Below are 23,666 nucleotides of genomic sequence, written 5' to 3' on the forward strand. Positions count from 1 at the left end.
TCCAAATACGTATATGTATATATACCACCCACGATTTCAATGGGAAACTTCAACGATAAGGACATCTCCATCAAGTTTTGATAAAGATGTTATAATTGCCACGTGGTGTACTCTTCTTGTCCGTTTCAACCTCGTGAATGTTTTAACCTCACCTACCCTTCATGTTGGGATCCTCACCCTTTAATATTTCTTGAGTCGCGCTGGGATGACACAAAGGTGACACAATGACGTAAGTATTGTGCATATTACCGTAGATGTTTTTTCGTGAGCTATAAGTAAAAAAAACATCTACGGCTATATGCCCACTGAAGCCATAAGAAATCCATGTCAGCATGTGAGTTATTTCCAGCTCATCATGATGACTTGGATCTAGCTGGAGTTCTAGAAGACTGTAGTTAACTGATTCTGTTAGAAGAGTTTGTTATAGATTTTGTTATAAAGTTAGTTTTAGAGTAACAAACTAAATGTATTCTCTTGTAATATGTTATATATATATGAGGGAGGTTTATGATTCTTTCTCTTATGTTGAGAGAAGAGTGTTTTACAGAAATTTCATTTGTTTACAAAATCTTTCTTGGTATGAGAGCTTAGTTTTTTCCGTTTTCTTGCTAATTTCCTGGAAACCAATTTTTTTTAAGCTTTCATGTCGACCTCTGCATCTGGATTGACCTCTTCCTCTTCCTTCTCAGAATCAATTGGAGCATCTCATTCTTCTTCTCTTGCTCCGGCTTCAAGTTTGCAGTTCTTTAATCATATTCTTCCTGTTAAGCTTGATAAATCAAACTATGTCATTTGGAGATCACAAACGGATAATGGGATCTATGCAAATGGATTTGAGAATTTCATTGAAGGTTTATCAGTTTGTCCTGAGAAAATTGTTCCTACTACTGGAACTATCAATCCGGAGTTTGTAACTTGGTGTAGACAAGATAGGTTAATCCTAAGTTGGATCTATTCTTCTCTAACTCCTGAGATTATGGCTCAGATTGTTGGACATACCACGTCACAATCTGCCTGGAATGCTCTTGAGAAAATTTTCTCATCTTCCTCGCGAGCTCGAATTATGCAGTTGCGATTACAGTTGCAAACAACAAAGAAAAAAATCAATGTCAATGATTGAGTTTATTATGAAGATTAAAGGTTTTTGTGATAGTCTTACAGCAATAGGAGAATCTGTTTCAGAACAAGATCAAATTATGAATCTGTTGGTTGGATTAGGAGCTGATTATAATGCTGTGGTTACTTCAATAAGTGCTAGAGACAACCAGCTCTCTCTTGAAGCTGTTCATAGTCTTCTTTTGACTTTTGAACATCGTCTAGAACAACAAAACTCATTTAATGATACTGGAATAATATCTACAAATTTTGTTCAGAACAACATGCAGGTGGAAAGACCTATGGCAAGAATAATCAGGGATATCCGAAACCATCAAACCAGGGGTCTAGACAAGGGGGGAATTCGAATTATATCTATAGAGGTCGAAGTCGTGGTGGTCGTGAAGGCCATGGTGGAAGAGGCAACAACAATAATACAAAGCCTCAATGTCAACTTTGTCGTAAATTTGGCCATACTATTCAAAATTGTTATCATAGGTTTGATATTACCTTTCAAGTTCAACAATCCACTGACAATAATCAAGCTCAGAGTCAAATGTCAGCACTAGTTGCTACTCCTAACACTGTTGCAGATGATTCTTGGTATCTTGACTCTAGAGCTACCCATCACATGACTCCAAATGCAGTTACTCTTTCGAATACGACTCCCTATAATGGTAAGCAAATTCCCATCTCCCATGATGGTACTGCTTTTCTAGTTTCTGATCCCACAATTCTTTCTCTTAATAAGGTTTATCATGTGCCTTCTCTTTCTACCAATCTAATTAGTGTTGTTAAACTTTGTGCTGACAATAACTCTATGATTGAGTTTTATCCCAAATATTTCATTGTGAAGGATCAACGTTCGAAGCAGGCTCTAGCTCGAGGCAGGATTGAGAATGGGTTGTATAAGCTACCCGTCACCAGTTCACAAGATACAGAGAATAATAGTGCTTTTCTTTTGAATAAAGACCCTGTCTCAGCTTTTACTATTTCTACTGATAGCATTGCAGTTTGGCATGATCGTCTTGGAGATGTCTCTCCTACTATTGTACAAAAGGTTCTAAGTGGCTGTAATATTTCTTGCTCAGTGAATAAAAATTTGATTTGTTCTTCTTGTCAACATGCTAAAAGTCACAGATTACCATTCCATATATCAACTTCTCGAGCTTTTTCTCCTTTAGAACTTGTCCACACTGATATCTAGGGGCCAACCCTTGTGTTGTCTACTTCAGGCTCCAGATATTTCTTACTCTTTGTTGTTGACAGTACACGATTCACATGGCTTTTTCCTCTGCAGACTAGAGATCAAGCATTGCAGGTCTTCATTCAGTATAAAACTCTGGTTGAAAATCAGTTTAATAGTAAGATAAAAACTCTTCTATCTGACAATGGAGGAGAATTTAAGGTGTTTTCTTGTTATCTTCAATCTAATTGTATTGCTCATCATTTTTCATGCCCTTATATTTCTACTCAAAATGGGAGAGTGGAAAGAAAACATAGACATGTAGTAGAGACAAGTTTGGCTCTCTTGGCTCGTGCGTCTTTACCTTTGACGTTTTGGTTATATGCATTCCAAACAGCTGTTCATTTAATCAATAGAATGCCAACTAAAGTATTAGATTTTGCCTCTCCATACTCTGTTTTCTTACATAAGACACCTGATTACACTATGTTGAAAATCTTTAGGTGTTTATGCTTCCCTTGTATTCGGCCATTCAATAAACACAAGTTGCAATATAGGTCCATTAAATGTGTTTTTCTTAGATATTCTACTGCTCATAAGGGCTATTTGTGTCTAGACTTTCAAACAGGAAGAGTCTATATAACACGCCATGTTGTTTTTGATGAAAACAAGTTTCCTTTTGCCACACCATCTTCTCCAGTTGATCCTGTTACACCAGAGTTTATTCTGACACCTGCTCTAGTCTCTATTCCTTCGTGACGACCTGTTTCTCTACCCCAACCTGCTCCAATTCTGACCCATTCTACTGATCACTTAATTACTGGTCCATCAAAACTTGCCACTTCTTCTGTTCCATCCACAAGTCATCATTCCTTATCAGCTAACCAACAACATGTACAGACTCTTCCCCTAGCTTCTATGGCAGCACCACGTAAGATGGTGACCAGGTCTCAAAATGGAATAGTCAAAAAGAAACAATTGTTTCTCGCCACACGACAGAAAGAGCCAACCACAATCAAGCAAGCTATGAAGGATCCTGCTTGGGTAGCAGCAATGCAAACGGAAATGAATGCTTTACAAAGAAACAACACATGGGAATTAGTTGATCCTCCTTCCGATGTCAACATCATAGGGTGTAAATGGGTTTTTAAACTCAAATACAAAGTAGATGGGACTTTAGAACGGCACAAGGCCCGTTTGGTAGCAAAGGGCTATAATCAAACCCAAGGTCTTTATTTTTTTGATACATTCAGTCCTGTGGTGAAGCCAACAACGATTAAAATTGTTTTAACTCGTGCTCTTCATTTTGGATGGAACATAAGGCAAATAGACGTCCAAAATGCCTTCTTAAATGGCGATCTTGAGGAAACTGTGTACATGTCTCAGCCACCCGGGTTTTCTCATCAGCACTTCCCTCACAAGTTGTGCAAACTCCGAAAAGCTTTATATGGCTTGAAGCAAGTACCACGTGCTTGGTTTATCAAACTGAGCCATGCTCTCCTACAGTGGGGATTCCTGTGTTTAAGGTCAGATAGCTCCATGTTTGTGAAGATTGGCCAAACTGATACACTAGTTGTTTTGGTGTATGTGGACGATATTCTAGTCACTGGAAGCTCAACCACACAGATTGCTGGCCTCATAACCCAACTAAACTCTACTTTTGCAATGAGGGATCTTGGTCAGTTGTCCTACTTTCTTGGCATCGAGGTCATCTATGATGATCATTCTATTCATCTATCGCAAACCAAGTATATTGTTGACTTGCTTGAGAAAACAGAGATGCTTGACTGTAAACCAGCAAAAACTCCAGGAGCTATTGGTAAATCTTTGTCTCAGTATGATGGGGAGCCTTTTGAGGATCAAACCAAGTATAGAAACTTAGTCGGAGCCTTACAATATATCACTTTAACCAGGTCGGATATAGCTTTTGCTATTAACAGAGCTTGTCAATTTATGCATAATCCATCAACGACACACTGGTTTTCTGCCAAACGGATTCTACGATATTTGTGAGGTACAATGCACCAAGGCTTAAGACTTCACCCTTCTACTCATCTTCAAATACAAGCCTACGTTGATGCTGATTATGCTTCCACTCCTGATGATAGACGAAGCTCTAGTGGATATTGTTTGTTTCTTGGCGATAATCTGGTGTCTTGGTCTGCGACAAAACAAAAAGTTGTCTCTAGAAGTAGTACTGAATCTGAATAGGGGACTTGCCATAGCAGCAGCTGAGATTGTCTGGACTTTGTCCCTTTTACAAGAATTGTGTCCCTCAACGAGATGTGCCTATTCTATGGTTTGCCAACATCAGCTCAAGCTATATGGCAGCCAACCCGATTTTTCATGCTCAGTCTAAGCACATTGAAATAGATATTCATTTTGTTCAAGACTTAGTCCTTAAAAAGAAGCTGTAATTCTATATATTCCAACAGAAGATCAAATAGCAGACTTGCTTACAAAGCATTTGTCAAGCTCAAGGTTCGACTCTTTGAAGTCCAGACTTTGCATCATGCCACGACCCTTCAGCTTGTGGGAGGATGAAAGCCATAAGAAATCCATGTCAGCATGTGAGTCATGTCCAGCTCATCATGATGACTTGGATCCAGTTGGAGTTCTAGAAGGTTGTAGTTAACTGATTCTGTTAGAAGAGTTTGTTATAGATTTTGTTATAAAGTTAGTTTCAGAGTAACAAACTAAATGTATTCTCTTGTAATATGTTATATATATATGAGAGAGGTTTATGACTCTTTCTCTTATGTTGAGAGAAGAGTGTTTTACAGAAATTTCATTTGTTAACAAAATCTTTCTCCCACCACTATATCATTTATATCGCCTTTGTGTTTCCATTTGTGTCATTCTAACATTTTCCATATTTCTAAGTCTACTCCTCTCCTAGCTGAAGTCACCTCAAGATTGTAACTCGTATCGCACATCCTAATGTGAGAGTACGGAAGAACCCTAGATGTTTTTCCGTGAGATACAAGTAAAAAACATCTATGGTTATGTGCCCACCACTACATCATTTGTATCACCTTTGTGTTTCCATTTGTGTCATTCTAGCATTTTCCATATTTCTAACTCATTGGGAAGGTGAGAAGATCCCTTTCTACTCCTCTCCTAACCTAAGTCACCTCAAGATTGTAACTCATGTCACACATCATAATGTGAAAGTATGTTGGAACTCTATATGCTTTTTTACTCGTACCTCAATGAAAAACATCTAGGGTTCCTTCACACTTTCATGATAGGATGTGTAATATGAGATACAATCTTGAGGTCACCCCAATACGACTCTGCAAACATTTGCATGTATATATTATATGTCTATAAAAGTGATACATTGATTTGTTAATCAACACTTTTGATTTGGTAATTAAGTGCACACTACTACATTTGTAATTACTCTCACAATCAACATGTAGTATTTGCCACATTGATATATGGATGATGGGGATTAAGCAGGTCATGCGAAGATGTGGATTGTGCGAATTACTAGGACATTCTCTTGAGTTTTTTATGGTTGTCTTGTTTGTGTATCTATTGTAAAATTCATAATTCTTATTTCATGTCATAGTTTTTTATTTCATATATTTTTGAGGATAAGGTTTGAACTCAAGACCTCTTGAGTATTACTTGTAAAGAGTAGAATTTTTCTTTTTTTGGTGAAACATAAATTAAAAGAGTTTTTTCCTTTTTTGTATGAGTTAAAAATAAAAAAGATTCTCTTTGCTTTATTAATTATAAGAGTTGTAAAAAAAATTCATAAGGGGGTGAACTGAGATCAAGTTGAATCTTGGAAACTAAACACTTGAGATTGACTGCATTGAAGATTCATTCATAAGAAGCGAAATTGATTTTAAGGACAACGACTTCTTTGTGCCTTAGTCATCGATAAGTTCTTCCAATTTCTTCAAGTTGGTTATATTATACTATTACTTATAATTTATTGTTTCAACAAACTAGAATCGGAATTTTCAATAGTATCTACTTCATTTTGCTTGATATAATTTTGTAAATCAATTTTTTATATATATTTTGGTGATACGTATTGGTTCTGATTAGATAAGATTTTTTTATTGTTAATATAGCCACATTGATCTTGGACAAATGTGAATTATTTAGGTCACAAGAATTATTCGAACTACATGGATTACGTAGATCATAGGGATAGCATGACAAATCTATCTCTTGAAATCTTTTTCGTCATCCTGTCTATCCGTCTACGTCATTTTTGCTTAATATAATTTTAAAAATCTTTTTTTTTTTTTTGTGTCTATAATTTGATGACATGTCGTCTTTGACTTTGATTAGATGACATGTGCATGTATATATTTTGTTTATAAAAGTGATTCAATCGATTACTACAACTGCGCACCAATATATTAGTGAATCTTTGATAACGCTTAAGACAACACTTTTAGTACTCTTGCGGGTTTCAAAAATTGGTTTGGATCGCCATAATCCGTTAGATAACATATTGATGTAAGTTTTTGAGATCATCAACAACGATTACACCAATCATCTAAAGAGATGATTTACATATATGTAGGAAGTATAAAATAAACAATTTTTCTTGAATGTGAAAGGTCAATAATGCCTTTCAATTTTAGTATTTCAATTCTCACTTACTCTTGTGGTATGCTTTTGAGGTCATCGACTCGACTTTTTTGTCTCTAGTTTGGTATAGTCTCTCGTTAATTCACTATTAATGTCTCTAATTCACTATTTACATAATAAAAAATAATAAACTTACCATTCATATCTCTACTAGTCATGGTTCCGACGGCTCCCAACCTCTAAATCACTATTCATGTCTTTAATTAACTACTCACAAAAATAAAAAATAAAAAACTCGCTATTGGCAACCCAACTTTACTTATTAAACTCCAAGTTAGTATATATATAAAGTTTACTATTGGCATCCCAACTTTACTTGTTACACCAATTTAAATATATAAAATAAATAAATCCACCAATGAAAATAAGTAAAAATTAATTTTAAGTTTTGTCAAACTTAGAATTAAGAATTAAAAAAAAAAAAAAAAGAATATTCATGATCAAACTTATTTTTTATTACAATAATAATTGAAAATAAATAGGGACAATAATTGATTAAATCTGATCTCAGTTCGGTTTAACTCGAAAAAATTACTTGAATCCTTCAATTTTAGTTTAGTTTTGAAGGGAAAAAAAAAAAATCTTAAATCCTTCGATTTCAATTTGGCTTTGAAGGATAAAACGAAAAAATTACTTGAACCCTTCAATTTCATTTTGGTTTCGAAGAAAAGACCAAAAAAAAAAAACCTTAAATCCTTGGATTTTAGTGTGGTATAGAAGAGGTACTGTCGAAATTTTGAAGTATGTTTAGCAATAATGTACTAATATTTAGATAATTTTTAATTCATTATCTTTTATTTTACTTATTTAATTATAATTTAATATTATTTATTTAATTTATTTTGCTTGATCTGGTAAAAATAAATATAAGTTTCATAATTTATAGGTAAAGATATTCTCGTCGATTTATCATAATCTAATAGTTGCAACTATTTTAATCAAACATAAAACAACAATTTTGTATACAACACAATAATTTTTAATCATAATTTTAATTTTGATCACTGCGCTTTTTTATAGCAATGCTAAAAAAACTGGCAGTGTTATCAAATAGGGCCTTAATAATTGCTCGCATACTCACCATTTAATATATGTGATACTGATCTATGGAGAATGTGGATAATTCAGGCCACATGGTTTATGTGGATCATAGAGACAAATTTGTCTATTGGATTCTTTGTGGTCATCTTGTTTAACCATCAACCTCATTTTGCTTGATATAATTTCGTAAATCATTTTTTACGCCTATTTCTTAGTGACACATATTCGATTTTGATTAGCTGATATTTTTATTTAGAGTCGTGTTGGAGTGACTGTAAGATTGTATCTCAAATTGCACTTTCCTTATGTGAAAGTGTGTAGGAATGATAGATGCTTTTTCATATGGATCTCAATGAAAAGTATCTATGGCTCTTATACGCTTCTACATCAAGAAAGTGTGATATGAAGTACAATTTTGAGGTCGACAAAGAGTCTGCATGAGAGTGACATATGTAAGATCGATGTTTTGTACTATATTCATTTAGTCAAAGTGTCAACACGTCGTAACTTTTTTTTTTTGTCTTATCTAGTTCATTAGATTAATTTTTTAGGTATTCCAGAGACACTTCCCAGTAAAATTGGTGATATTAGCTTAATCCCCTGCAAAAAGGCAAGAATAGGCCTACCCTCTTATAAAAATTTCATTGTTAAATCATAAAATAAAATGAAGAAAAACAAATGTTGACTTACGGTCTAGGGGTGTAAATCTAATCTTGCATTTTGCAAAAGGGTAAACCTAATATCACCAATTTTACAGTGGGGTGTTTCTAAAAGAATCGTGATAATCTAACGCCTCCCCATTGATGTACGCCCCCATCACATAATTGTATATCATTTGCCTCAGGATACACAAAATATTTGTGATTTTGTGTATCCCGAGGCAAATGATTTACAGTTTTGTGATATCAGGTGTCAAAAAATCATTATTCTGTCTATAATAGCCTCTTTGATTTCGGATGTATAATCGTCCCCCTGACTATTGACTTTACCAACCTACTCCAAAAAGATAAAAATGACAAACGAACAAAAATATCAAAATAACCCCAAATTTCTTAAATGAAACGCGTAAGCTTCACCCAATTTACGGCCCTCTATTTTAAAATGAATCCTTCAAATGACTGGATACAAATCCAACTTCACGATTACCAAAAATCAGTTCATTATGAAACTTCTAACTCCATATTTACAAGTTGAAAAATTTTAGACCGTCCAATTTTAATAAATCACTTTTGTTGGGGTTAGAAGTTTTGGAATTGAATGATTTTTTGCAAGCATGATCCCCTCACCACAGAGATCATCTTCACAAAAAATCAACCCATTCCGAACCTTTTTAACCGTATAAAACAAAAATGTTGTAACTTTATGAGTAGCTTTATGTGTCTACGGAACCGACCCTCTATATATATATATATGTGTGTGTGTGTGTGTGTGTGTGTGTGTGTGGTTTAAAAGTTTGTCCTATGTGGCTTAAAAGTTTCGGATTGAACTTATTTTTTGCGAGGATGATATCTATGGTGAGGAGATCATCATCACCAAAAAACAGTCGAATCTGAAACTTCTAAGTCCATCAAAAAGTGATTCACAAATTTTCGGTAAACCACTTTTCAGATTCACAATTCTAAACCACTTTTGATGGACTTAGAAGTTTCGGATTCGGCTGATTTTTGGTGAGGATGATCTCCTCGCCATAGAGATCATCCTCACCAAAAATCACTTCAAACCAAAAAATTTGAGCCACATAGGACAAACATATTGGCTTTGTATTAGCTCCCGAACGCCACCTATAAATATATATATATAGCCATGATCATCAAGTCAAAGGGGGCTTTGATTTTTCTCTCATAGCGTAATTCATTTTAGTAACTCTCTATATGTTACTTACCAATGTAATTGAAGGGGCTTTGGTGGATGGTGGTAGCATTTCTTTGTTTTTCAATTGAAACTTAACATAGTGACTCAAAATAACATTCGAAGTAGCACTATGGGCGCAGAGAATGCACAAAGAACAATCGATAAAGAATTGTTAAGTCCCACATCAAACACAAATTACCTTGTGTCTCTCCTTATAAGCTCATGGGCCTCTCCACTTGATTGGTTTTGAGTTGAATCCCAAATTTATTATGATATCAGAGCGGACTTTTCTCTTCTCCACATCACCAAGTTCATATCTCCACGTGCATTGGCCCAGTCTGGCCGACACGTGCGGAGATGTGAGTTTAGTCCCACACCCGACACTCATTACCTCATTGCCAATTGATTTTGAGTTGGACCCCCAAATTTATCAAGAATTTCTTCATAAACTACTATTGAAGACAAACATATTTGAGAATCTAAAAATAACTTTTTATACTTTAAAAATAAATAAATAATTAGTGTAGATTTACATAGACAATATTTACACTTCTATCACGAAGAAGATGAAGATTACAAGTAAATGTTAAATGTTATCCTAGATCCAGAAGAGAACATGAACTACAGGCTTTAATCAAGTATTTTGAATAAGATTATTCCATTACCGCATATCTAAGTATTTTTAATAACTCTCCATTAAACGTGTTTATACATGCCCTTCTAGCTACGACTCAATGGAAGTATATCCTGATCGTCAAAGCGTCATTTGGGATCAACTGATTGAATCTTATCCAACCGTTCAATATATTGCGAAGAAGCAAAATTTTCACACCTATACCAACTTCTAGGTCTGTCAATGGATCGGATCTGATCCATTCATATAACTTTGGGTCTAGATCAATGGTTTGGATATTGATAAGGATCCGACCCGATATATTATTGGATCGGATCAGAATCCATCATGTCTCGATTCAATAAGGACCCGGTCTGATTATATGTTAGAAAATATATAAATTATATTATATTTTTGTTGAGATGTATGAAGTTTATTTAGATTTTGTATATAAATTTGGGTTTGGTCTGATCCGGACATGATCCGATTGTTAATGGATCTGATCTGGATCTTAATACAGAGTTCCAATAAAAAACCCGATACGATAGGGGTCAGACCCAATACTTATCGGATCAGTCTCGGTCTCTTGGATCAGATCCTTATTGGATCGGTACCAAATCAACCCCAATCGGATGTGGGCCTGATCCATCGACAGCCCTACCAACTTCACTTCCTATTCAAATAGTTGTAGCAGGTTGGATTATTTATTGCAAAATTAAGTTTTTGATTAGCGAGAGTTTTGTTTTCATAGACTTAAATTCTATGTTACTCGGTTTGTTGGATCACTAGGTTTGAATTTGGGTTTGTGATTTATCACTCTTGAACAAACCGGATTTGTTAGAAGTAGTTCGTGGCCGATATTTAAGTCATTTATGTTAATCTCATAGAAGAAAACTCGGGTCAAGGTGGCATATCATCAGTTTAAAAACAAAGAGGTATCTTTAATATTGACCAAATCATGAGGGAATCTCTAAAATTCACCAAAATAAAGGGATTCGTTAGGTTCACTGGATTTTATGAATCCACAACGAATCGAAACTCAAACTGGTTCGGTTTGTACCAGTTTGCGGTTCGCTACTAGATTTGTGAACCAGTTAACATAGCTTATTTTTTCTCTATTATGTTCAGTCCCAAAAAACTTTTCTCCGACTCCACAGATTTTACTTTTTGTAGTTCAAATGTGAGGACCAAAAATGTGCCAAGGCAGTGCAGTTACTGTGCCATTGTAGAAATCATGCCCACATTGGCATTGTCAAACTATTAGTTGGATGGTGTATGCATAAAGGGTTGTGTTGGTTTGGATTGACTGAAACCAAGCTCTCAAAAGAATTATTGAGACCTATTAACAGAGGTTGTCGTGGACCGTGCAAATTCCAAAAGTTGTAACTTTGTCTGAAATCCTGAAAAATGGTTTGTCCAAAAACCATTGATTATAAACTGAACTTAGTCCAAAATCCATTTTAGTGATATAGATCGAGCTTTCAAATCCATCAATCTCTCAATCAAATTCTCATCTTTTCTTCCATATTTTTCCTAATATTTGAATCAAATTCCAACTAAGCTGTACTTGAACCCACGATCTTAAAGCTGCATTACAATACGTCAACCACGCAATGGATCCAAATGTGACTAACACCTTCACCCATAACTTCATACCCTAATAATACGTATGAAATACCTGCACCAATTAGACTACAGATTTGAATTGTCTATATCATGTGTTTAGCGCATATAAATCCTATTTCAGTTGCTTTTAACCAAGTTCCAGAATTCATTTCCTCCAGAAAATCCTATATTTTTAACGTAACATGAATGACGAGGAGAAAAATAGGCCAAAACCCAATGTATTTGTTATGGAGAAGTGCAATTGAAAAGATGCCAACTTAGCAAGTTGTTAAGACATGTGGGAAGTGTTCCCACGTCTTGGGTTCGACTCTCTTAGAACCCAACTTCACGATTACCTTCCAAAAAAAAAAATTTGTTATGGACAAAGAAGAACAGGAGTCTAAGGCAGATAGGAAGTTATTAGCAAGTAAGTGGTTGACAGAAAACAAAATGATGATGAATAATCCAATTATAAAAATTAAGCTGGTTTTGAAGAAATAGTGTGGCGTGAATTACAATGCTAGTGAGCTTTTTATTGGGTTCATATAAGACTTGTAAGGCTACTGTGCAATTGTAGTTATGGAGGGAAATTACTCTACTATTTTGAGATTTAAGGATATACAGAGAAATGTAACAAATTCACAGACCTTCTAAGGGGTTCTTGGGTAGGTAGACTACTAAGTTTACTCTGAAATAAAACTCTAGGATTGGGACAATGGATGCTGAAATATGGGTTTTACAAACTACAATGTGAGATATGTTCTTACCATAGTTGCTCCAGAGGGATCAGAAAGTAGATGCTTCACAAGACACTTACGCATGCTGTTGGGTGCTAAAATAAACATATAAAAGGCAAACAATATGAGATCTGATGATGAAAGTGAAGAGCCGAGAAATCCCTGCCACATCCTGCAAGACAAACACGTCAATCCATCCATCATTCAACCCCATCTCCTCAAGTTCCAAAGCAAGCAAATAGCTTCTACCGGTATATTAATTCAGAAACTAACCCGAAGTCATAGTTGAAAATTACATAATTATATTCAAAGGCCAAAAATCAGGATTAGGGCAATCAAGCTGGTATGGGTGTGCAGTGAAAATGGAATTGATGGAAGAATCTTGAGATTTGTATGTCAAATCTTGGGACAGCATGAGTGTTTTTATCTTGGGCGAGTAAATTGTTCATCCTCCCACAACACAGACAAAGTTACTAGCATTTTATGTGCCTCTTCCAATTTTGGGCCACATTTTACTGGTTCAACAAGAAAATTTCCCTTAATGCATATGCTCCCCTCATGCCTAATGCCCAGTACGATAACTGCAAACATATAACACTTCAAAATACTATAAACAATGCCGAGCAAGTCTGTTCCAATCTTATGTTTACATGCCTCATGAGTATTGAACAACATGCACAAATGATGCTTTTCAGTAATGCACCCATTATGCTTAAAAATGCTATTGTGATGTTTATACTTTGATCATGAATCATGTGTAATTATTATTTGGTATATATTGTGTAGACACAGGTCTCCACAAGAATAAATCATCATCGTCGTCGAAACCTTATCCCAAAGATTTGCGATCCACTACCACAAGAATTAATAGGATTATTTTCTCTATAAAAAAAATTCAAGACAATATAAATTGTGTGTAGTGTCATATGCTGATGCTGAAAATTCATGATTATAGCATGTTAAATCATGTTATACATTGCACAAGTGCATGAATTATAAACTGTTTTAAATTTTAATCATATAATCAGCATATTCTTTTGAGAACCCTAGATTTATCAGTGGCACTTGGTTAACATAACAAGTATAAGTATTATGCTTAGCTTAGCGAAGTTCGTATTAATTATTTTTTTAAATTCTACCAGTTCAGTCACTAAAATCATTCAGAAATGATGATATTTTCAACTTCTTGAGGAACATTGACAATGATCTACATCAGTGTTCAGTTTAAATGGGAGTTTCCATTGGCAAAACATCCCTAACACAAGAATTATCATCCCTTCCGTACAACATCTTGCTATTTCGCAATAATTTTCATTTCAATAGTAGTTGTCAAGTCATTTATGTTATGTTAACTTCTACAAAAAACATTATAGTAACTATTTGACTGAAAGCATCAATCAGGAAATATAAAAATAGGAAATTTGAGAGTACCACGTAGGCAAACGGAAAAAAGTACGAAAGAATGTTCTGATGCCTTCAATATCCAGTTGTAAAATTAGCTCCAGTCCAAAGAGAAAGAATGCTCTTTGGCGCTTTCTCTCTTGTGGCCAAAGTGTGCTCCATGCTGACATATAACAGAAAATCTGATTGGTAAAATCCCAAATAAACCTTCACCATGTATACTTAACATAGAAAAAAATATTTGTTAGATATGTCTATATGTATATGCACAAATGCCCCATTCATTCAGTTAAAAATATCAAGTATTTAAAAATATGCTCCACATACACAAGTATTATATGTATCTGTTTAGCAAAAAACAAAGGTCCGTATGTATGTGTATCAGTGTATGAATATACATATGTAATGGTGGATCCGTGCATGTAAAATTGGGTGTCTAGACTTAAGTTAATGTTTCTAAAAATAGATTATTAAGCCAATGAAGGAAACCAAAAAGATCATCTTGTGTGAAAGCTTGATTGTGGTTAGAAGGTATAGTCACTGAAACTACACCTTTTTTATGAAGTTCGGCCACTTTCTTTTTAATTTGATTGGTGGGACTCTGAGAGATTACAAATGCACCATATAGGGGAGACTAAGCACACTTTTCAGCCCTATGGAAAGCTTCATTGTGTTTTAGGGTTTAGAGAAGGTAAAGAATCGATCATGTGCAAAGAAAGTGGTGACGTGTTCCACCGATACATATTAGTATTTAATCAATGAAACTGAATTGAATTCAACATTTGATAGTTGTATATTGATATTAGTATTTAGTCCATGGAACTGTATTGCATTGGTCATGATCCGATTTTAGTAATGTTGTTTGAACTCAGTTTAAACTAAACACATAAATTGTTTAACCTATTAATTGACTGGTTTTCAAAATAAAGAATAGCCACTAGACAAAGTGTTTTCTGGTTGATCTAGGGGACTTGTTTTCTAAAAGGAAATGTCTATTTTCAATAAAGAATTTTTACTCGAAAAAAAAAAAAAGGAAATGTATTTAGTGGATACCAAGTGGGAATCTCAAATTGTGTGGTCTAGCCCTAAATACAATATTTCTAAAATTTTGGATAAGCAAAAAAACATAATTGGTTTAAGAAAGGAACCAAACAAAATTTGCGTGAGGAAACTTGGTGTACTACAACAACAACAAAAAAACAAAAGCACTTCAACTTTCTAATGAAGCCCTTTTCTATCCTTTTTGATGGGTTGGGATTTGAGAGAGATTATATATTCACCATATTGGAGGTTGAGTGGGGGGGGTCACACTTTTCAGTTCTGGGGAGAGCACCATTATGTTCGAGGTTGTTGAAAAGGTGATCCTCACCCTCTTGTATCGTGTATCCTCTAATTCTGTTCAGCTCCTTTCTACCTTATACTAGTGTGGGGATCATTTGGGTGGCAATTTAGGTCTGTTTAACATGTCAAGCCTGAGATCAAATTGGTAGAGGAGGCGACTACAGGTACAAAAGAGTAAACTTTTAATTCTACGATGTTATTATGTGACAACCATCCAGTTTGAGCATGGACTATTCCACATAGTTGTTGGTTCACGCATGTGTTTTTAATTAAACTGTACACGTGACACACTGGAAATCATCTCTAGGTGGGGTGCGTTTGGTCCCACATGTCACCCATTTGTGTCCATTAAACCCATAAATGTTGGGCCCACCCCTTGGTGAACCCACTCACCAAAAATTAGACTTAGCAGAGATTTTTGGCTATTAGATTGTTTTTCATCATGGCTCAAATTTAACGGATATAAATCTGTAATCAGGCTGATTTATGCTGTAGGGTCACCAAGGGGTACATCAAACATTCATGGGTCAGTGGGTTCAAAGTATTACCACTTGACACTAGATTGCATCTTGCAATGAGAAGCCTTCCTAAGCATGAGCTTTGCACTTAAATTGTCTAGACTCTGCATGTGTGGCGCGCACACAGACAATGTCATGTACATAACTCAACTTAGAAAGGCTTTAGAAGAAAAGGTGGAGTTTCCAGCCCAAATCTATCGATGTATTTAATATTCTTACACATCTTTACAAACATTATTACCTTAAAAAATGGATTATCCTAAAGTAGAAACTTATTTATTCCACAAACATATACTACAAAATATGCACTTAGTCTAATGTTCTATTAATATCTATCGAATGTGTTTTTTATATGGTTCGCGATCATCTAACGACAGTCTTCCAAAGATCATTTCTATTTGCAGTATTGTGACTTATGTTAGTGTTTACCATTATATATGGAGCGTTAATGCTATGATCACTTAACTTACGATGAACAAAATTGTGAAGAAAGGACTGATACATACATGTAACAAATATTGATATACCCTACAACACGACTTACATAATATACATACCTTGCATTGAGATATTTTCAGTATTCCTTTTACAAGTAACCATATTCTTGGGATGATTATCTTGCTTCAAAATCTTTGCAATTACAGAAGCATATCTCGGAGCCTCGGACAAAGACCGCACAACTGAATAGCCTGTTTCATGAAGGCGGACGAGATAAAGCACCCAATTTAAGTCAAATAATAAGAATAGTAAATAAGCTTACAGTTTTCTCACCTGTCGCGGGATGCACCATGCTAGCTGCAGCCCCAAATGCAAGGTTCTTTTGTTCTGTGTTTGGTAACGAACCCCCAACAGGAATATAAGACCACTCCTGTACAAAAGAAGAAAAATTACTAAAGAAATCAGTTACGCGTCACAAACGCTAAATGTCACTACTAAAATGTCAAAAGTCCTCGTAAAGGTCAAATTAATTTAGAGTAAAATAGGTGCCCCTCAATAAATTAAATGGTTCACATTACATAGATTGATATCGATAACTCCAAAATGTGAGTTCTCAAAGATTAAAACATGAAAGCTTTTAGTAGTGAAAACTAGGCATGAACCATTAATAAGGATCACAGGGTGACTAGAATCAAAGACTTTAATTTTTTTCTAGAAGTAATTGAAACAATTTCCATTAGGCATCTCAAGGGTGAAGCCTGAAACTGTTAACCAACGAACTGCTCCAAAAGACCGATCTGTTGGAGAGGGGGAGAGCTATGGATATAAGAGGGTCACAGGGCTTAGCTGGGGTATAACACACTAGAGAGTGGAGGAAACTATACATTCAACACTCCCCCTCACCCATAAGGGTGGAAAGAATCGAACCCATGACATATACGAACCTGGCGCTCTGATACCATGTTAACCAACCAACTACTCCAAAAGACCGATCTGTCGGAGTGGGTGAGAACTATGAGTATAAGATGGTCATGGGGCTTAACTGGGATATACACTCAACAGAGACAACCACCAAAAACTGTATAAAACCCTATTGAGAAGAGGATAAAACACTTTCCAATAATAGATTACTATCCAATTTCATTACAGTTGTTTTGGCATAAGCCTAACTTCTTTTATATTGCAGATATAATGTACCTCTCTAACTCTTGAACGATGCTATAAAATAGACATGCCAAGTGTTGATTTATCCTTCTAGTTTATATGAGATCACAATTTAGGTGAGCAGATAACCTCTTCATAAGCCTTCGATACTCTGATACAAGCATACGTACAATAGACATGCCAAGTGTTGATTTATCCTTCTAGTTTATATGAGATCATAGTTTAGGTGAGCAGATTACCTCTTCATAAACCTTCGATACTCTGATACCCATGGTCTCCAATCGTAACATCAACTTTTTCTTCAATAGATCGAAGGGCATGGGATCTCTAGAAGCCAAACAAGTTTCCTGCAATTAGATTCTCTATGCATTCAGGTACATAACTGAAAAAATAAAATATACATTAAAACCAAAAAAGAAAATAAACCCAGCAAACCTCAAAGAAAACTCTTGTTGGTGACATGGGCATGACATAAAGAAATGTTGGATATTCGGGATCCGAGCATTGAGCTTTTGGTTTCATGTAATCTCTGTAGTCCATGAAAACCATTAGGCTGGGATCATATGGATTGTTTTCCACCTGAAAATATACAACAAATTGAATCCCAACAAACTTCCTTCAAACGTAAAATACTGTCACAGATAGTATATAGCAAAAACCAAAAAAATAAAGGAAAGAAAAAGACATGTTAATACTATAATATATTCCATAGAATATATTATTTCATATATGTACAAAGATAAATAGGTAAAGTTATTGCGTACCATACATCCATAACTAGTCAAAATAATTGCACACTCAACATTTAAGAATAGAAAAGACATAGATTTCTAAAAATGATTGAAAGATGAATCTAACCCTAGCGGTATGGATTATTTTATAAGTGCTCATTCATGCTGGTGCCATAGTGCCACTATGGCTAAAATGTGTGAAAGTCCAGTCTTCACAGGGTTCAAAAGTTAGATGAGTCTGCCCAGTGCACCTCACAAAATAATAATAAAAAATAGCTAATTTATATCATAAATTAGGAAACGATATCCTACCTCAACCTCCACACCGTAAGCTGTTTGGACAGAAATGCGAGGACCACCTACTTCATACTGCAGGAGTTTCCCTGAAGCTGCTCCAGATGCAACAGTAGCAAGCCTATAACATTACACATGATGTTAGCAACTATACTTATAGTTACTAGTTAAGTTTCAGTGTCTCCCATTGTACCTGCAAGGGATAAAGATCTCACTTTCACAAGCTACAAGACTATGACCGTCGGCTGCTTCAATAATCCTTTCGACTTTAGAATTAAGGTACGAAACACCTGACTCGAGACACCTAGAGGAGATCAATAGACATTATCTATCTATTTACCAAATTGAGAAAAGTCAATAAGTGGGTGGTGTGCATATAATAAGATAAGAAATATAAAAGAATGTTGTGTGGAAGCTTAACAAGAGCAAAAAAATAAAGACAAAAAAATCATACAAAGAACACAAAATTTATGTGGTTCGGCAAATTGCCTACGTCCACGGAGGAGATAGCGAAAAATCTACTATCAACAATAAACATTATAAACTCTCCGACCTCTGCAACTCTCTCAGCCATAAGGAACCTTACAGAGCAAAAAAATAAAAAGCCCTAGCCCATATATATATGGGGAACATTAACATCCAAGACCTCATGAGGATGTTAGCATTCTCCATCACATCTTTTTTTCAATAATACCCCTACGTATTTTATCTTTTAGTGAAAAAGACAAGGGTGTATTAGTCTTTTTACATAATAAATACTTGTCTTTTACAAATTAAATGCTAAGGGCATTTATTCTTTAGATTTAAATCTCTTGCTTGTAATAACTGTTTTGGCAATCAATGCAAACAAACATTTATTATGTAAAAGACCAACATACCCCTATATTTTTCACTAAAAGTCAAATTGGATAGGGGTATTATTAAAAAAAAAAATGTGCTGGAGAATGGGGGCCCCAGTCAGGTAGCCCGATCCCACTCCACTTCGGGAAAGGTCCCCTTTTATACTGTTTTGGCTCTTGAAGTTCAAGCCCAATCAGAATACTAGACATCTCACAACAAAGAACAAAGGGAAGAATAGCCTTCTTACTTTCTCAAGAGCTCTTCGTGTAGCAAATGTCGACCAACTCGTCCGTAAGCCCGGCCAATCAGAACGGGATCATCATCATCAAGATATACAATGGTGTCCTGCCAAACATGCTCAATACATCGTTCAAGCCCAAGATCTGAAAGATAAAAGAATTAGGTTTGACAAAAATAGCGAACCAAAAGAATGAAAATTTCACTTTATTACTTTCTTATAGGAATGGAACAAATACCTTTAAATTCATCCTCCCACACACCATAATTATTCGTAAAAGGGAGATCGGGACCAATAAGGCCAACTCTCAAGCCTAATTTAGCTGCTTCTGCAGCCAGTGACAGACCAGCAGGGCCACAACCAATTACAACCAAATCCAGTATACGTTCTCCAACAGATATTGGTGGCAACTGCATTATGGATCAGTAAAGAAGGTCTTTTCATGGCAAGAATATAAAGGCCGTTGAATATTAAAATAAACAAACACCACAACTAATAATACCAAATCCAGTATAAATTCTCCAAGACAGATTTTGGTGACAACTGAAGTATGAATCAGTAAACAAGGATTTCATGAAGAGAATGCAGGGGCCCATTGAATTTTAAGACTGCCAAACACCATAAACTATAATACTGAAAAGAGCAAAATTTACTGATAGTGTTTACAATGGCTTAGACTACACCTACATAGGTTGGGCTATGGGTTAATTGCACCAATACTTGGGGGCAAACTAACCATTCAATATATGGGTCTTTCAGACAATTTTTGCAGCATAATAATTGATCCATCGAGTTTGCAGATGAATAGGAATTGTGTTTCTAACTTAGAAAATTTTACTTTTTAAATGTTCAAGATTTTTCAAAGTGATTCCATATAGCCACATGGCCCTTCTCAAAATATCTTATAGAATCTAAAATAAAGAACCCATGAATCAATGAAGGGGGTTTAATGTTTTTGTTTTCGAATATTGCACCTTATAGGTATTTTTTATGGAAGAAAGGCTAGTCGTAAGCATATTCTAATAACTTTTTTTTTTGTAGGTATATTCTAATAACTCTTATTCAAGTAAGGTGATTGACACAGTGGTAAGGTTCCAAAAATAATTCACCGTTTATTTAATGGTTGAACTGGCATTTTATGCTTGACAAACCACCTAAATTTTGTATCTACACGATCAAAAACTCCGGTGCAACCAATAATGTTCTTGTTTGGTTTACTACCATTGTATTGTGTAAAATAAATGAACTTAGAGAAAATTTAGAAGGGAGGTTGATGCACCAAGAGTTGCAACTCCTCAATGCATTTGGATGCCGTACTCTCTCTACTAGTAGCTCTCTTGTCAATTGCAACTCTCACTTCTCTTTAGTTTTAACTACAAACCTCCCCACGAAGTCTCAGCTCTCGACTTTCTATTGTTAATACCTAATACCAATGTCAACGTTGGCTCCAACTCCTATTGCCAACTCTCTTTTTTTCGTTTGGATAGATATAAGTTTTCATAAAATGAGAAAGGGAAGAATGTCAAGATCCCTGCCCACTACAACTACCACCAACTCCCAATAATTCAATTGTTGCATCCTCAACTCTCCATTCCACAACAAAGACGACGATTATGACAACAACAACAACAACAAAACCTTATTCCAAATATTTGGGTCGGCTAAACAAATCATGTTTTCATTCCGCTTTCTCCAGAGCCAAGTCTTTTGTTATCGAGAGTGAGTTCATATATGTTTTGTTATTAAGATACTCTTCACTTTTGATGCCTCCACTCATGTTCTTTTAAGTTTTCCTCTCGCTCTTTTAGGACCTACGACTTGAATATTTCTTCTAATTGTGGTAGTAATCAGTCTTCCTTGAATGTGCTCAAACCATCTCAACCAACTTTGCTTTAGTTTATTGCCTTTTGAAGGCTTGGAGCTACTTCTACATTTTCCAAAATGCATCCGTTTCTAATTTGATCTTTCTTAGTCCTTCCACTCATCCATCTCAACATCCTCATTTATGCTACACTCTACTCCATTCCAAACAGACCCTAAATTAATTTGAAAATCTTCCACATAACTCCACAATTATAGAAATAATTGGGAATCACTAGCACTAAAGTATTTATAAGGGAAAATCCCCAAAAACGTAGACACAAATGAAAATCCCCAAAAATGGTAAATTACCATTTTCAAAATTAAAATATTTTTGTTAAAGAGGAATTTTTTCTTCTTCTTATCCTATAAAGACTCAGGATCCAACACGGTGTCCATTGCTATAAAATAGGTTAGGTGTCTACGTGGTACGCATTAGTTGGTGTTTAAAACACCTTGGGCTCCTAATCAAGCCGTTCACACAGATAATGAGTTGAATTCCAGTAAAAATGTGCCACGTAGTCGTAGACACCTAACGTTGTTATAGGAACGGGGCACTGTTCTAGATCGCAACTCTTCTATGAAATAGTAAATACGTTCCCCGTTTTAATTTCAGTAAAACAATTAAAAAAGTTATGTTTTATAAAATAATGAATTTTTTCCCCACTTTAACAAAAATATTTTAATTCTGAAAACAGTAAATAATCGATTTCAGAATTAAAATTCGTTCTGATAAATTTTCAATTTCATGTTTTAGTAAATCACCCAAATGATAATTTATATTTTGGAATTCCGTGACAAATTCAGTTACATTCCAATTCTTAATTTTATCTATATTTGCATACCAAGAACAACAAACACTAATAAATTACCAATTTAATTCCCAAAAAAAAAAAAAATCCAATTGAAACAACAAGAACAAAAATCATTTTATATTTAAAAAAAAAACACAAAATTTACCTTATCGGCGATCTTGGCTTGCTTCTCCATGGTCTTGGTCTGCTGCATTTGAACAAACAAAAGCTCAGAACCACCAGATTTAACGTAATCCTCCTCGTCAACTAAACCTTCTTTAACCACTACGCAACTATCGCTCCCACTACTAGCTTTCGCATTCAGAGTCGATCGACACCAAGAACGATTGCGATGGAGTCGAACCGAATGTTTCCCACTCAATCTCAATGTTCGAGATTTCCAATCAGGATAAGTAGATACCGCCATTGCTGCAACATTTCGAGCTCCAAAACACTCCATCATTAGTTCTTCTTCTCTTATCTCTGTTTCACATTACTGTCCTTTGGAAATATTGAGAGATAAAGTGGTAAGTAAATGCTGCACGTGTAAGCGTGTGAACACCATGAACGCGCGTGTGTTCCTGTGTGAAGAGATAGGGAAGAGAGCGTGTTTGTTTCTGTGTGTGTGTGTGAGGAGATATGAAGGAAGAGGAGTGCTGTGTCATATAGTCTGTGTGAAGTGTTCAAAATGGCTGTTATCCATCTTTCTCCACGTGGCGATATATGATTGGCAGAACTGTTGAAAAGAAACTCTTCTAGATAGATATTGAATTTAGCATTTTTCCAAGAAAAATGCTAAATTGACTTTCTAAAACACTGTGCTTACGTGTTGGTGTGCAAAGAGCCATATATGCTTTTCCTCAAGATACGTATTACTATTATTGAGGAAAGTTGGTGGTTCTCTGTTGACCAAGTCAGTGTAGTACGGCTACTTTTTTAAGATGACGTCATGCATCAAACAGACGGTTGAGAGAAAAAATGAAGATTTCATAGAGATCTTTTTGGTACACTTGTTCGTTGCCAAGCTTAAAACGTCGTCAACCAAAGTTTGAGATTTGTACTATATTTTTTCTAATTTCAACATCCAACTTACGGTTGAGATGAGAGGACAGCGTCATATTTTCTCGAGATTAGTGATATCAAGAGAATTATTGAAAAATATCTTTCGCCCGTACGTACTTATTTTTTGGAGTGAAGTTTGACTTTGAAGCATCCAGGAACTTCAAAAGTTTGGATAAAATGCTCTTCATTATAAGACACGTGGCTTTATATATTTATTTCATGCCCTACTTTGAAGTT

General features: G+C 35.2%; 1 protein-coding gene across 2 annotated transcripts; it reads right to left on the reverse strand.

The window, feature by feature from the left end:
- Positions 1-12,360: 12,360 nt before the first annotated feature.
- LOC147388472 (lycopene epsilon cyclase, chloroplastic-like) lies at positions 12,361-23,002 on the reverse strand. Of its 2 annotated transcripts, none has more exons than XM_086419248.1 (11): positions 22,534-23,002; positions 19,952-20,123; positions 19,723-19,858; positions 18,829-18,939; positions 18,654-18,756; positions 18,046-18,189; positions 17,850-17,957; positions 16,780-16,876; positions 16,566-16,697; positions 14,180-14,312; positions 12,361-12,920 (listed from the first exon to the last, which is right to left on the reverse strand). In XM_086419248.1, exons 1-11 carry the CDS (start codon positions 22,828-22,830, stop codon positions 12,755-12,757), a joined length of 1,599 nt encoding a protein of 532 aa, XP_086275374.1. In that variant the 5' UTR covers positions 22,831-23,002; the 3' UTR covers positions 12,361-12,754. The 2 variants fall into 2 exon arrangements, with proteins under 2 accessions (XP_086275374.1, XP_086275375.1); XM_086419249.1 differs by having other exon boundaries at positions 12,780-12,920; positions 14,180-14,331.
- Between the last annotated feature and the right edge of the window lie 664 nt (positions 23,003-23,666).

Source organism: Akebia trifoliata, chromosome 12 (genome assembly GCF_017979445.1).
Source record: "Akebia trifoliata isolate Shusen 1 chromosome 12, ASM1797944v1, whole genome shotgun sequence".
Taxonomy (NCBI): Eukaryota; Viridiplantae; Streptophyta; class Magnoliopsida; order Ranunculales; family Lardizabalaceae; genus Akebia; species Akebia trifoliata.